The 16,093-nt window shown below is 43.1% G+C and overlaps 1 protein-coding gene across 50 annotated transcripts in view; it reads right to left on the reverse strand.

Moving 5' to 3' along the window:
* HERC1 (HECT and RLD domain containing E3 ubiquitin protein ligase family member 1) overlaps positions 1 to 16,093 on the reverse strand; it is a 112,328-nt gene that overhangs the window by 37,579 nt on the left and 58,656 nt on the right. For 19 of the 50 annotated variants that reach the window (XM_083712281.1, XM_083712315.1, XM_083712319.1 and 16 more), the window contains 10 exons: positions 15,091 to 15,330; positions 14,405 to 14,488; positions 12,824 to 13,347; positions 11,221 to 11,996; positions 8,694 to 8,892; positions 8,023 to 8,183; positions 5,698 to 5,814; positions 4,959 to 5,190; positions 3,097 to 3,221; positions 2,262 to 2,482 (listed from right to left, as the gene is read on the reverse strand). In XM_083712281.1, the coding sequence (XP_083568407.1) occupies positions 2,262 to 2,482; positions 3,097 to 3,221; positions 4,959 to 5,190; positions 5,698 to 5,814; positions 8,023 to 8,183; positions 8,694 to 8,892; positions 11,221 to 11,996; positions 12,824 to 13,347; positions 14,405 to 14,488; positions 15,091 to 15,330 (2,679 nt within the window). The remainder of the gene's footprint in view (positions 1 to 2,261; positions 2,483 to 3,096; positions 3,222 to 4,958; positions 5,191 to 5,697; positions 5,815 to 8,022; positions 8,184 to 8,693; positions 8,893 to 11,220; positions 11,997 to 12,823; positions 13,348 to 14,404; positions 14,489 to 15,090; positions 15,331 to 16,093) is intronic. The other 31 variants (XM_083712312.1, XM_083712311.1, XM_083712301.1 and 28 more) reach the window with 3 other exon arrangements.

A 16,093-nucleotide genomic window follows, 5' to 3' on the forward strand; every position in this document is an offset into this window, starting at 1 on the left:
TATTGTATTTTAATGGACTGTCATAACCACAGCTGACTCAGCAGTTCTCAGTTGCAGCTTATTATGGAAGCAATTAAAAAACCCCTGGAAATACAGTGGATTGTCATAGGTCAACCTTTGCATAGGTGCCCTTCAGATATTTTGGATTACAACTCCAATAAGTCCCAGCCAGGATGGCCAATAGTCAGGGATGATGGAAGTTGTGGACCAAAAAAGCTAGAGGGCACTAGGCTGGCAAAGGCAGCTGTAGGTGAACAACTTCAAATATATTAAAGTTAGCAGTTCATACTTTATTGGCGCCTAATGGCATGAACCTTTCTTTGACAGGGTCAAAGAAAAATTCATGCCAAAAGTTCAGTCAAAGTCTAAAAATCAAGAGTCTAATTTTCTGCCTATAAACCCCAAGTTTCTTGAGTTTTAAAAAATGGCCTACAGATGCTTAATTCACATGCTCTGCATACTTTGCAAAACTGTGCAAATAGGTTTTACAAATTGGTTTGCTTTCAGTTTATTTTATGAGGAACTCTTAAAGAAAAAGTGGGGGGAGAAAACAGGAAGGCTTGCTGGTTTTATTGAACAAACAAATTCACCCTGATATTAGCAGGAAAAATACTTTTTTCCCTAGCTCTTGCAATTGAAAGGAAAATCCTAAAGTAAGAACTGCTCAATACATTTAGGCAAAATGAGGATGTAGATGGTGGTAGAATTCTGGACTGTATCACTACAACTGCAAGGTCATATTTCTGGGGGAAGGGTGGTCCATAAAAAGCTTCCTTCACTTAGTAAATTAACTCACAAGGAAGAAAAGCTTAGCATCTTTCTTCCTGATGAACTAATTTACTATAAGCATAGAGCGTTCAAATACCTGAGGCCAGCTCCCTGAAATTTGAGGCAGCCTAGTTTGCCACCTCATTCTGTTTAATGTGCAGATTGGCTCAAAAGCCTCATCAGTCTACAGACACTACTGCAACTATTTACTTTTCCTTGAAAGTGATCAGAGAGCACCAGAACAGAGAAAGTCAGACCCCCTAGTCCATCTAGCTCAGTATTGTCTACACTGACTGGCAGTGGCTTTTTAGGGATTCAGGCAGGAGGTCTCTTCCCACCCTACCTGGGTATGTCAAGGATTGAACCTGGGACCTTCTGCATGCAAAGCAAGTGTTCTACCACTGAGCTAAAGCCCAATAAATTTGGGTGCATTTGTTAGATCCTAATTCAAAATAAGGGCAATTATGTCTTCACTACTCAAGCATAGCACTAGACATCTTTAAAGCCTATGGTTTTCAGCACCTTCAGCAAGATGCTAAGCCAAAGACACCTGCTTACTTGAAGAGGCAGCAAAACATATATGAACACTGCTGTGAAAACATCAAAGCGCACAATGATCATCTCAATCTGAGAAGCACTGTTGCATCGAAACTATACAGGATATTGTAACTAGAAGCAATTTAGCATATTCCCAAAGCATTAAACAAGGTACAATCTTCAATGAATTTCTCTCACACTGGAGAGCTCTTGCATAGCCGTCATTCTGTTCAAAATAAAAGTTCTACAACAGCCTTCCCCAATGCTGGCCTCCAGTTGTTAAGGGTAACCACGCTGGATGAGTTCAGGGGGAGCTGTAGTCCAAACCACCTGGAGCATACCAGGTTGGATAATTATTATTTAAAAAAAAAAGAAAGAAATGTACTGTTCCAATGTAGATAATTCCAGCTGATGTTTGGGGCTGCTCTTTGAGGCTGATTTTTGGCCGTGTTTGGATGACTTCAAGCCCCAATTTGTCCCAGCCATGACTTCACCCGCCCCACAGATGACATCAAACATGACATCAGGTGTGGGCTAGGTGTGCATGGCCAAAATGGCCTGCCTGGGGGCAGGGGTGCTACTTGGGCCTACAGGCCAGAGTTTCCCTACCCCTGATTTAGGGGAATATTAGCCACTCATCATCTCTGATGAATGAAATCATGCAACTGTCTAAGAAACTTTTTTACAGCTTGCCTGTTTTTCCTTTAAAATGTCAAGTGACTTAATTAGCAGAAAAGACAGCTGGCAAATGGGAAAGCAGTCAAAGTAAAGAGAAACTGTTTCACATGAAATGTACCAATGAGAACTACATGACGATATTCACTTGTGCTGTTAAGAGCCTGGAACCATCCAAATAAGGGTTAGCAGCAATAATGTTAATAGGTAATGCATAATGTTATTTCATTTCCTAGAAAGCAAGTAATAAGCAAAGCAGCCCCAGCTGCAATCACACACACCCAGGTAGGCCAATCCAATACCTCCGGGATCCACATTCCTAGAATGTCATTATCACTGGCAAGATCCTGCCCAAACATGGCTTCCATGGCTTCATCATCCAAGTCAATTTCTAACTCCTCATCCAAGTTGAAGTCATACAACGCTCCAGGGTCTTGTGGCAAGGAGATCCCTTCTCTCCGGCTCTGATTCCTGTGCGCCTGTACAGAGCGGTACAATCCCGCTTAAATCACAGAGAGAGAAAACAAGCACACAGTTTGTTTTGCGGGTTAGTAGTAGCAGTACGTGCTAGCTACGGTCAAAGCTGCAACTTAGCAAAATGGGTGCTGTGATGGATAAGGACACTTAACCTGCAGGACCTCTTAGGAGAGATGTCATTCACTCTTCAAAGTGAGACACACTGTGCTACTCTCATTCACTGGCCAACATCAGCACCACCAGGCCCCAAAGAATAGATGTCATTCACTTACATGGGGAAGCAGGGGCAAATATAAGGACTATACTTGGTCCCCCGACTCCAAAAGCAGGGCTTCCTTCCCTAGCCCCAACAGTTTGGGTTGATGGCACCTCAATTGACATTGTCACACGAAACTTATCAGCCACCAAAAATCTTCATCATTTCTATGCAAGTCCCACTCTGGGTTCTGTTTCTTAACTACACCATTCTGACAAGATTAGAAACTGCTCTATTATACACACACATATGAAAATGTTAACATACACACTGACACATACAAGGCTAGCAGAACACATTTAAAGTTCTGTGCTACAGAGTACATGCCCTCTTCAGCAGGGATGAAAAGAAAAGGGTGTTGAAAAATATTTTCAGAAACCTACCAGCACGGGCTAGCAGCGTCCGAGCAGCTAAGTCAAATTTGTGCCTCCTGGTCACTGCTGACCGACCCCTTGAGGTGGGTCCACTTCCAGATGCTGCATTTTCTACGTGTTCCATACTATCATGGCTGAAATGTACAAAAAGTTTAGAAATATTGAAATGTGTCAAGTATTCATTAACATTAATCCAGATTGGACATCGGACCAAGAAGGGGGTAATGTTTATATTGCCTAAGCGCTTGTTGTAGATAGCCTAACTCTCATAAAGCATAGAGGCCTTGATTTCTACTAAATTAGGTCCCAATCGCCAGTTATTTGCTCCATTGTAGGACTGCTCTAACTAGAACTGGAGAAATGTATAGCTCTGCTTTTATTTCTAACTTCTGAATGTATAACTCATAATACGCTCAGTCACTTTTGCTTTACCACAGATTAGGGTCTTTATTTAGATCAGGAATGTGAATGCATTAGTTCTTCTACTGTGAAAATTGATCTCCATATGCTTTCTTTCTTGTAATAAACAACTTGGTGTCATTATGCTTGTGGAGAGTAAGTATAAGTTAGGCACATGTTAGAACAGCACTTGACTGATCTCTCTCTCTCAAGCGACAGGTTTCTGGGGTTCTTATGTAGGGAAGAGACATATAATGCTTTTTGTGTCTTGCCTCTTAAGACAGATTTTTCAGAAAATATTTGAGAACAGAAGAGCCCTGCTGAGCTAGTCACCACTCTATTTCTCACAGCAGTCAACAAGCCTGAGCTGGCTGTGGCTGACGAGGCTTGTAGTTCCAAACAGCTGGAGAAACCTGATTGGGCAACACTGCACTGAACCATTGGTTAACAGGCCTGGCCTCCATGGGTTTCTCTAATCCCATCTAAGATAGACTGATTTTAAAAAACTAATGCATATTTTAAAAATAACCATATTGCATATTTTAATAGTAAACATGGATGAGAGCCAACAAAGTGAAGCTCAATCTAGAAGCACTGTTAGTGGGTGGTTCCCTAGACCAGATGGCTGGGAAGTTGCCTGCTCTTGAAGGAGTGGGTCCTTTGCTGTCACTTGAGGCTCAGGAGGCCTCACTGATGCGGAGTGCCTTCTATTAGCTTTGACTGGTGGCCTAGCTGTGCCCCTATCTGCACAGGGATAGCCTAACTTTTGTTGTCTATGCTTTGGTAACCTCTAGGTTAGATTACTGCAATGCGTTATATGTAGGGGTACCTCTGAAGACAGTTCAGAAATGGCAGCTGGTGCAGAATTTGGCGGCTAGGCTGCTCACCGGGGCAACATGGTTTGAGCATATTACACCAATCCTGGACTGAATGAACTGGCTGCCAAATAGTTTCTGGGCCCAATTCAAAGTGCTAGTTTTGACATATAAAGCCTTAAGCAGCTCAGGATTACAATACCTCAAAGACCACCTCTCTCCATATGAACCTACCTGGACCCTGAGATCATCCTCTGAAGCACTTCTTCCTGTGCCTGTTCCATGAGACGTCTGGAAGGTGGCAGCATGAGAATGGGCTTTTCTGGCTCCCCATGCTCCCCCCCCCCAGGGAGATCTGGCTGGCGGCTTTATTATACATCTTTAGGCACCAGGTGAAAATGTTCTTCAACCAGGCCTTTGGCTGATTGACATTTGATGCCCTTTTAAATGTGTTGTGGGAGGGACAATTATTGGTTTGCTTGTGTTCTATTTTTTATCATGTAATTTTATGTTGTCAGTCACCCTGAGATCTATGGATAAAGGGTGGTATACAAAATGAATAACTCAAATAGTTTTGCGCTGGGGAGTACCATTGTGGGGAAAACTAATACTTACAGTCCCACTAAGGTTTGAGACCTGAAGAAACCAACATTTTACCTTTCACTAAAACCTTCCTCCATTTCAGTGGCATCAGCTGAAGGGATGTCACCGGGAGACTGCAAGTAACATTGATCACTTGACTTCCCGCTGCCCCCAGAAACTACAGTGCCATGGAGGGAATCGGCTGTTTCTTCTGACTGAGGGTCTTCGTCTTCCTCATTCCCAGGATGCTCTATCATCCACATTGCTAAGACTGTAATGTTTTGAGCATCTGCTTCTCCTCTTGCACCTAAGAAAGAAAAATCTTATGAAATGACACCCAGTTATGAAAACAGGAATGCCCGGTTAGAAATGGATAAGAATTCAAAAAGTTCATGACAGAAACTCTTTCCAAAGTTTTGTTACATGCAGCTTGATAGCTGATGCAACAGCCAACATCCAGAGCATCTTGCCTTCACCTCTTTTAAAGGGCAGTCCCTCCTTCTTACAACTGCAGAGAAAAGCTTGAGTGTGCTTGGAAATCCGAAGAAACCAAAAACTTTTGGTGGGTGGTTGTTCAGGACCTTCTACTATTTGATCCTGGGCTCTTATTCCTTGAGCAACTTCAAGGGAGTGCTTGTCCCCATTACACTTTACAGACTAATATTTGACAACAAAGAGCAAACCCTTTAATGAAAAAGAAAGCTATGACACTTCAGAGCCTAACTGGCTTGTTACTTGTGCTCACTCTCACACATGCTCTCTCTCCCTCTCTCTCTCTCTGACAAAGCATATTCCTTGACAGCAGAAGGATTACCTGTGGCTTCCATTGCTTTCGCAATCTGCCGTAGGGAGAAGCCCATTTCTAACAAGGGCACAGCAATAGCTGGTGGAGGAGGGGAAGTTGAAAGGCGGCTGCTTGGGTCCGACAAAGCTGTGGATTGCGGAAAAAGAGCGATTGGCAAATCAGCACCATCTCCTTCATAATTCATCCTGCAACTTAGTCAGTCAGGCTACAAAATTTCAAAATCATTTATTTTGGCTGCATTTCCCCAAACACATACATATTTGTATGCATTTTTTCCTAATATGCTTAGTCTTGTACATAATTGTACAAAGTTCAGTTACATCTTTTTGTTACTACAAAAGGGGGGGGGTAGTAATATCTTCCACATATCTGCCAATGAATGTTTTAGTATTAAGAGGTTAAACCATTAGTATTCCCTGGCATTGACGCCTTGACCAGCTGAGGGTACATACAGTGATAGTAATCACACAAATTTCAGTACGGATATGGAGAGAACAAAACTGAGTTGCTATAGTTGCTATATATATATATATGCTTTCGTAGATTTTCACGGGTACAGGAATGCAGGTTTTGGTGTCCTCGGGTGTCTTCCCGTGTAAAAGTTGGGGTGTCTAGGCGACGTTTCGACGAGGTCTCACTCGTCATCTTCAGGCTGGTGCTTTCGGCTTCTTGTTACTGGAACAGAGCGGGATCTCAATGTTTGAGTTCCTATAAATACTTTTGCACCAACCAAAAAATAGCCAATATCCTCAGAAACCCCAAGGATAAAATCCAGTTGGAAAACCAAGGGATCTATGAAATACCCTGCAAAGTCTGCCCAGCCACGTACATTGGACAAACAAACAGACGAATAAATGCACGTATCGCAGAACACAAGAATGCCGTCAAAAAAGAAGAAAAAACTTCCTCTCTTTTCCAACACATGAAAGAAACAGGACACGAAATTAATTTTGCAGATTCCAAATTGCTCTTTAACACGGAACATCACCACAAGAGAATAATCATGGAAGCCATCGAGATAGAGAAACACCCTCACAACATGAACAAGCGTGACGACACATCCCGCTTGCCAGACATCTGGAAATTAGCCCTCCCCACAAAAACTGACACCAGATCCAGAGGCACACAGAACGCCAACACCAATCAACCACACCAGACCCAAACCCAGACCCTCTCCACAGATGAATTACTGACACCATCCAGTAGCCAATCCATGGTGGCACCTCCGGATGCTGCACCCCCCTGCAATCCCTACACAGATCTGGCTGACATAAGCCACAAAACCACAGCTCGCCCCTATACACGAAGCCAAGCCAAAGCACAACTAAGTGCAATACAGCCATCTTCTCAGGAAAACTCTTCACAAAGTTCAAGAGGTCAAGACACAAAGACTTTAGCAACTAATCCACACCTAATGACCCACCTAAGTGGTACTCAGGATATCACTCAAGAAATCACTCAAGGTATCTCTCAAGTAATTAAGGAACAAAAGAAGAAAAGGCACACTAGCCTGGGAACTTCCTCTCTGCCCAGAACATTGGAGGCTAGACCAGTGTTTCCCAACCTTGTGCCTCCAGATGTTTTTGGCCTACAACTCCCATCATCCCTGACCACTGGTCTTGCTAGCTAGGGATGATGGGAGTTGTAGGCCAAAAACATCTGGAGGCACAAGGTTGGGAAACACTGGGCTAGACACCACACCCCCTCTACAGTATTTATAGGAACTCAAACATTGAGATCCCGCTCTGTTCCAGTAACAAGAAGCCGAAAGCACCAGCCTGAAGATGACGAGTGAGACCTCGTCGAAACGTCGCCTAGACACCCCAACTTTTACACGGGAAGACACCCGAGGACACCAAAACCTGCATTCCTGTACCCGTGAAAATCTACGAAAGCAAATATATATATATATATATATGGGACGCAGGTGGCGCTGTGGGTTAAAGCCTCAGCACCTAGGACTTGCCGATCGAAAGGTCGGCGGTTCGAATCCCTGCGGCGGGGTGCGCTCCCGCTGCTCGGTCCCAGCGCCTGCCAACCTAGCAGTTCAAAAGCACCTCCGGGTGCAAGTAGATAAATAGGGACCGCTTACCAGCGGGAAGGTAAACGGCATTTCCGTGTGCAGCTCTGGCTCACCAGATGCAGCTTTGTCACGCTGGCCACGTGACCCGGAAGTGTCTCCGGACAGCGCTGGCCCCTGGCCTCTTGAGTGAGATGGGCGCACAACCCCAGAGTCTGTCAAGACTGGCCCGTACGGGCAGGGGTACCTTTACCTTTACCTTTATATATATATATATATATACACACCTTACTAAGGCAATGGACAAAACCTACCTGTCCGATTGGCAGGTCTTGCAGACTGAGAATCAGGAGAGGTCAGTGATTGTCTCCTGCCTACTTCATCAGAAGGAGATGTTGGCAAAGAGGATATGGGAGGCGTTTGGGCACGTCTTGTTGGGAGTACAGTAGTAGTTGGGTAACTGGAGAACATTTGCCTTTTAAAAATATATAGATAAAAATGGTAAAGCAATGGATAGCAGTGCAAGTCATACCAACAAACAAGATAAATACCTGTATTTCTAATATTACATGGTGATAGCTGTAACCCACCAATGGGATATGTATGGATGTCAGCAAAAGTAGGACCCGTTCCTCACCATCTCTCCTTCCTAAACAAGCCTCCTTCAAATTTAAAAGGAGACTTGAAAACAGCCTGAGGGTTCAATGGGCACAAACTATTTTTTGAGTGCTGACAACCCAACTCAACACTATTATGTCTGGCACCATTAGTCAGCAAGTAAAAAACACAGAGTTTTATTGTTGAAAGTAGGAAGGGAACAGCCTTTTATAAAAAGATATACTGCTTCTTGCTACTCTAGTTAAACAATTTGCAAACATTTTCAGAAAATGAAATCTATTTTTTGGAGAAAACTGATCAAGATACAAAATGATTACAAACTTGGCTGGATTGTTTATGAGAAGCAAGATCAGAAGTCAAACCATACCTAAGAAGGCTAAGAGGCAAAACACCAGGGGACTCAGAGGCAGGCACAGTTTCGGTATCAGTCACCGGAGTGGTGGCAGTTGTTGTATCTTCTAGAGAGCTGCTCATGAAAGATGTCGTACTAGAGGCTGAAGGGCTCGTCGTCACAGGTGTCTGGGCCTGCTGAGCTTGGTCGTTTTCTTCTGCTTGCTGGTCCACTTCTGCAGAACAATTTAATGTTTTTCCATGTCATTTAGCTTTTAAAAAAATCATTTATGACTTGCTCCCTATAAAGCACCTTGAAGCAATTTCACAATACAACAGACACATACTCAAAACAATGGCATTTACAAAAAGTTTAAAATATTGTGTACATTAAAAAATCAAATCTAGTAGAGACACTGATTGGAATAAAAATATAGCTATACAAATACGCTTATTTTTACAGGCAACTGCAGCACACCTGGGACTGAATACCTGTGGGCCTTCTGAAGGCATCATCTTAGCAAACATGGGAAATAGGCCACTTTGCCTTCTCCTGCAGAACTCTCCTTACATTCTCATAAGTGGTTCTAAAGTTTTGATTGTTGAATGAAGGGTTGGGTGGCTGATATTTATTCTGTTAGAACATGCCATATCACAAGGAACGATCCCTTCAGACCTAAACTTTATGGAGCACCCTTCTTCCTAATATATGAGCTGATGCTATCATTATTCATCATTCTGCACTAATTAAAGGTATGCTTATTTGCCCAAGCTTTCAGAGGGGGCCAGCTGAAAATGAATTGACTTCTTTTTGGTGGGGGGCGTGTACAATGATATTGTACATTTTTATTTTAAATTTTAAATTGTTTTTATGTAAATTGTGTTGCTGTAACCTGCCCTAGGATCATGAGCTGATGAAGAGGGGTCTAGGAACCAAAATAATGAATAAACAGTAAATGATAATCAAGTATTCCAGCAGTAGCCAGAAAGGTATCCTTGGGACACTCCAAAGCAGAATGTGAAGCCAATTGCCACCGTGCCCCCTGCCAACTCCCCACATGCTCTAGCACAATGCAGGCAAATGCTCCTCAACTGGAGACATGAGTGCTGAAAGGACAACTGCAACCTTAGCTCAGAACACAGACCAGGGGGATTCTTTGGCCCACCCTTTCATTCACTGATGGGTTCTGTGGAGACAGAAACATCTCCAGTCCATCACTGGAGAAGCCTGAAGACAGCAGCCATGTGAGAGGCCTTCAGGGGAAAACAATGATTCAGGGCAGGACAAGATGGAACAATACTGTGAGTACAGGAGATAATTGCTGGGTAGGAGGTGAGCACTTTTCCATATCCTGAACACATTTTCACAAGTTGTCGTCCCCCCCCCAACCATGCATCAAAACCAGACCAGCTTGGGGGGGGGGGGAATTTGCAGAAGGCATTAAGTACCTTCCCTTCTGCCATTTCTACAGGAGTACTGCCTATGATGACCGGCAGCAGCTCTCTAGAGTTTCATGTAGGGGTCTTTCCCAGCCTCCCCCTGGAGATGCCAGGGGCTGAACCTGGGGCACTCTGCTTCCAAAAGCAAATGGCTTTACCACTGAGCTGCAACATTTCCCCAAGTGGTTGCAACCACTTTTACCCAGACATCTAGTTCCACCCACATACCTTATGTTGAAACTGCTACTCAAGACTAGTAGCAGTTCTCCCAAATTCTCAGGCAAACAGATGTCTTTCACAGGTCCACTACCCAAGCTCCTTACAAGTGGTGATGCCATGGGGTTTTCTGCATCTAAAACATATACCCTTGCACAATAGGAACCACCCTCTACCATATAGAATTAAATTCAAATAACCAAAGAACTTTGTGATGTACAGGTAAAAGGGGGAAATTTCGTATGATTATTTGTGCAAGCACACTCAAATCATGCTATGGTAGTTCACACTATTGTTAAAACACTGATGCTCTTCTAGAGGAGCAGAGATCAAGGGAGGAAACTAGGGAGGGTCACAGGAGCTGCTTTGTCTCCACAAATCTTTGTCATGTGATGTGATCCTACCACTCCTAAGTTGTGCAAAGAGTGAAGTCATTGTTTGCAGACACCTCCTGCAGGTTAGCCAGAGTATAAAGAGTAACTGCTATCTTGAACTAACTAGAAGAATTTTAGAAAGCTGTCATTTAATGCAACAGCCAAGCTTATAGTTGTTGGGTTTTTTTAATGACTCCTTAGTTTTCTTTAATTAAGCTAAAGGACATGGAAAGTGAATGAACAAGGTAAGGCTATTGGTCAGCATGATAACAGCTACCTTTAGTTATGGCAGAGACCAACAAGACAGACTGACTAACGCAAAGCAAAGCAAAGCAAATGGCTAGGGCACTGCACACCAACTGCTGTTCTTGTACCAGTGTAGCACCACAATACACAGTATCATACTGGCTCTGCAGGAACAACATAACAGTATTGCTGGCTTTTCACAGGCACAAATATTAGGAAAAGGGTATCCAGCTACCAGCGTAATTATGTTCAAATTAACATCTATACACTTGCATAATTAAAGTGTACCTTGCTTAATTTTGCTGCCACACTGGTCCTCCAACAGCCCGTGAACCACTAATTTGTAGATCATTGCTTGTGCTCGTTCCAAATCAGCCAGTCCTAGTGCCCTCTTGATAGGTGAGCGCATGACTGCCCGTTTCACCATATGGCGCATCAAGAACTGCAAGGCAGCACGCATTTCCACATCTTCGTGAACAATGGGCGAACTCGCACAATCAGAATTATGGCCACTCTCTGCCAGGACCTTTGGTATCAGTAACAATTCAGCATATTTACTACAACTAAGGAGAGTGCTAAGCGATTTCATAGCACCAAGGTAAAGATAAGACAACTGCACTGCTCTGATTTCTGATTGTACAGCATCATGATTCTTGGAGGCATGTTCATGAGTCTTCCTTTTGCCTTCGGCATTTGGATGCTGGCTCTCCACACCCAAGGAAACAGATTCTAAGGAAAACGAAGCAATTTCATTTTCGGATTTTGAACTTGTAGCTCCATGGCCTTTGATCTCCTCAGTGCTTGGCACTGACCGAGCATCTGATCCAGAGTCACCTTCTGTTCTCTGGTCAACATCTCCTTTGTCTTCTGCATCATGCTTGTGTTTCTTCTCGTGTCGCTTGACGCTTTGCTTCCCCATGTCTTCATGGATGCCAGTCAGGAAGGTGAGGTCCAGCAACACAGTGGCTGTCAGTCCACGGAATCTTGCAACATCAAAAGGCAGCGGTTCGCAAGGTTCCAGATTATACAATGGCGTGTCACTAGGCGACCAAAAAGTTGGGAAGCTTTAATAAAGATCAGAATGACACAGGAAGAAGCAAGTGAGGGATAGACAGGAGGAAAGCACGGGAAATAATGTAGGCAAAATAAGACATAAAATATATTTAATCAAAATCTAAATGAATTGACAGTCTAAAAAAGTAAATGTAAACCGGGGGGTGGGGGTGGGAGGGAATGAGGGTTATGATCAGATAATGGGGAGAGATGATACTCAGTGCAGAAGGTAACAAAAAATGAGTGTGCTGTTTCAGACAAAACAGTTCATTCCAAATACCCAACAAAGGTAATCATAAAATACTGAGGGAGTTTTTGCTATATTAGACACGTTTGTTTTGGAAAATGTTTCCTAATGGATGAAAGCACCCTGGGATCTCAACTGGGTTCTGGCACTAAGTAGGGAGGTGGCATGCCCCCTTAGATATTTTCACAAAATAAAAATGCAAAACAAAAACTTAGCAGCACTTTAAAGAGTTAAACAAAAAAACTATTCTGGCAGAGGTTTCTGAGGGCTCACAGAAACTTAGCAGCACAAGAGATGCCACAAGAGATGAGTTACTCTCTAAGGTGCCATAAGGCACTTGATACCATCGTTCAGACATTACTTAGCTTATAGTCCAAATGTCATAAATAACACTCCCTAATGTTACAAAGCAATGGCCTTAAAACCCACAGTAGCAAAAGGTTACAAGAAATTTATTTCCAGGTTGAGCTGTCTGATATTTAACTAGCTACTAGTATTAGCAACTACTATCTCACATTTTAAAAGTCAGTGACATTTCCTAAGCACTAACAACTGGCCCCTTGTCTAACACCAATACTGAAAACACTGTACCTGATTGTAATCTCAGCTTCGTCCCATTGCACCTTGGCAGACGTGCTGCCTTCTTTGACCACTCCAAGCAAGGTGGCATGCCGCCCAGTTTGCCTGTGAACACAGCGGCCTCCAACTCTAAGTCCAGCATCCACTCCGCCAATCACTGCCAGGACTGGCCACACCTCCACACACAAGGTCTTCAGCTGGAGCTCTGAGAGATCTGCCAGCCCATGCCGACTGCCATGTCTGCCTTTCTCCTCCTCCTTGCTCTCCTTCTCCTCTCGTGCTTCATTCTCCTCTCGGCTTTGAACAGAGCGACTTTTCTTCAGTTTCTGACCTGCCTCTTTAAGGCATGCTTTGAGCTTGTGCAGCCGCTCCATCATTTTCTTATTGATGCAATGTGTCCACCGGTCTGTTCGATGGAGGATGCGGATAAGCTGAATTGTGGCCTCTGCAAGCACGGCAGCAACAGGGCTGCAAATGGGGTCTCCTGGCAGCAAATCCCTCGGGGTGCCACGCATCTGCATGTCACAGATTTTTACCTATGCACACAGACACAAAAGGAAATTCACTCAGCTGGATTCTCAGGTTTTTGGTAAAATTTATTTGCAATTAGAAATCTTCTAAATGAATCAGAAAGGGTTTATTTTTTGTAATTTCCACCAATATTGCAGGTCTGCTACAAAGCAGACTTCTATGAGCTTTTGTGAGAGGTTGTAGCAATGAGGAAGAATTTATATTGACAAGCACATGTGAGTCAATTTTTGACATCTCAGTGATTCTTCCATGCTGTTACAGATGATTTCAAAATATAGAAATATTTACAAACACGTAACAAATTATTTAATTTTATATCCTGCCTTCTTTCATCATGGAAACCAAGGCAGAATGCATATGGTTTCCAAGCACTGACCAGACCCAGATCTGCTTAGCTTCAGCAAAGGCCTTCAGACCACACCCTGGGACATTTAGGTTTTGGAGGCCGGTTATGAAGGTGTGCTTCTCTGTAGACGTCAATTCTCATCTTCCATCATGTCCCAGAACTCCATCTTAGCAGAAGTGGAGCAGAGCGCAGGAGTATTGAGAAAGCTCTGTGGATACAACCTTCCCCCTAATTTGCTATTCCTGCCTATGTTGGACTTGCGAGTGCTCTCAGCTCAGCAAGGACAGTAGGACAAGTTGAGAGATGTCAAGACTGCCCAGGCTTTTTATTTTCCCTGACCTGCCAAGCTTGCTGTATCCAAATGCTGACAGGAGTGGGGAAGAGAGAAGAAAGGGGCTACAACAAGCTTGGCTGAGGGTGTTGGGGGGTGTTGTCTTCTTGCATGCAAAGGAATCCCTGATTCAGCCCTGGCAAAAGAATTTCAGATAGCAGGGCTGAAAAAGACTTCTGCCTGATACTCTGAAGAACATCTATCAGTAGCAACATAAAATTCTGTTTAAATAGACCAATTCCATATAAACATGTATGTATGTACGCGCGTGCGTGCACACACACACAGAGCTAAAAATGCTCAATTTATTCCACATATTATACTCATAGGCCCTTACCAAAACAGCATATTAATCTTCGCCACTATTGCTAAATATCCAGCTTACCTTTTCTCCAGGATTACTGCTATAAAACATCACACATGGGTATAATTCTGCAGCATCCACATCTTCAAAGGCCAGTTTTGGTTCCTGGGGGGAGGGGGGGGGGAGATAGTAGACAGCAAACTGATTATGTCAGTCACCAATTTTGCAAGGAGCACTTCCTTACTGATTACCATCAGGTCATGCTTCATTTAGCATCAATTTAAAAGTTTAGATAAGCCTTCCCCAACCTGGTGACCTCCAGCCATTTTGAACACCATCACCTATCAAGCTCAGCTTGATGCTAGGACTGATGGGGGCTTGACGCTGGGGCTGATCTACGACATCTGGAGAGCACTAAGTTGCCAAAGGCTGGTTTACATTATCACTGATGAAGAACGTGGTCTGTTCAGTTGTGGCACTTACACTATAGAATTTGTGTTCCCCCGAGGTCAAGTTGACACACTCTCTACCCTTCCTTTCAAAATTTAGAAAGATTTGTTTCATTGTGCCCTTTCATTTGATTCCAGTTCAAAAACTTAGAACTTTGTGGTGGTTTGTATTATGCCTTTGTTTTGTCTGCTGTACTGCTTTTTTGTAACTGCTGATTGAATGTTGTTTTACTGTTGTGAACTGCTTTGAAAACCATTACAGGTTAAAAAAATTTAACAGTATACAAATATCTTAAATAAGCAACAGAAGATTCATACTTCTCCATTTTTTCCAAAGGAGATAGTTCTCGCTTCCATATCCAACACACATGTTATGAAGTCCCCTTGGGTAAAACTGGTCAGTGTCAGCGTCTGCTCTCCATTATGGTAGAGATTGCCACTATATGCTCGGTACAGCCACATGTCTGAGGTAGTGCGATGGTTAAAATCGTGAACTGGCCAACGAGACACTCCAACGCATGTTCCTTCATTGCCTCGATTTTCCTTCACGATATAGAACTAGAAGGTGAAGAAAAACCATCAATGCCCATGGGCTACTTAAAACATCACGAAGCACAAAGACATATAAAAGTAATGGGGATTTGAAGAGTCATTTCAACCCTCAAATTAATCACTATTGAACTGGAAAGGGGAGGGTAGAGGCTCAGTAGACCCACGGACATCCAATAGGCTATCTTGTCAAGGTGTACTTAGCAATTATTTTAAAACAGCAATAATCTTTTATCTCTATCATTTTGGGGAATAAAATATTTGAAGAAAAATTAAGTATTCCACAGAATGATGAAATCAAAAGGATTGTTGTTTTAAGATCATTGTTAGGTGGAGCTTCTGATTATTTCTCCCCCCCAAAAAAATATTTAGATTTGACATATGATTTAGGTTTATATCTGGCAGAATATCCCATAAAATTTCAGAGTGTCCCGTGAGCCTCTCTCTTCCCCATGCAGTTTACCTGGCCTCACAAGTCTTTGCAGAAAGATATAAAATCTAGTGCAGGCAAAAGTATGCTACTGATCTGTACTGCTCAACCCACAGGCTTAGAGAAGCCCAGCAAATCATGAACAAGACCTAAAAACTGTGGATTCTGGAAGTCCAGCTTGCAAGGGTCAGAAATCCTGTGCAAATCTAGGGAACAAATTTAGGCAACCTGAAAAAAAATGCCATTAGAACTAGAGTTCAAATACATTCCCCCTATTTTGAGCAGTACAGTTTGTGGGTTAAGGACACAATGGGTTTATCTATACACCTTGCTTCATCTCTA

The sequence above is a fragment of the Podarcis gaigeae genome (genome assembly GCF_964106915.1).
Source record: "Podarcis gaigeae genome assembly, chromosome: 14".
NCBI lineage: Eukaryota > Metazoa > Chordata > Lepidosauria > Squamata > Lacertidae > Podarcis > Podarcis gaigeae.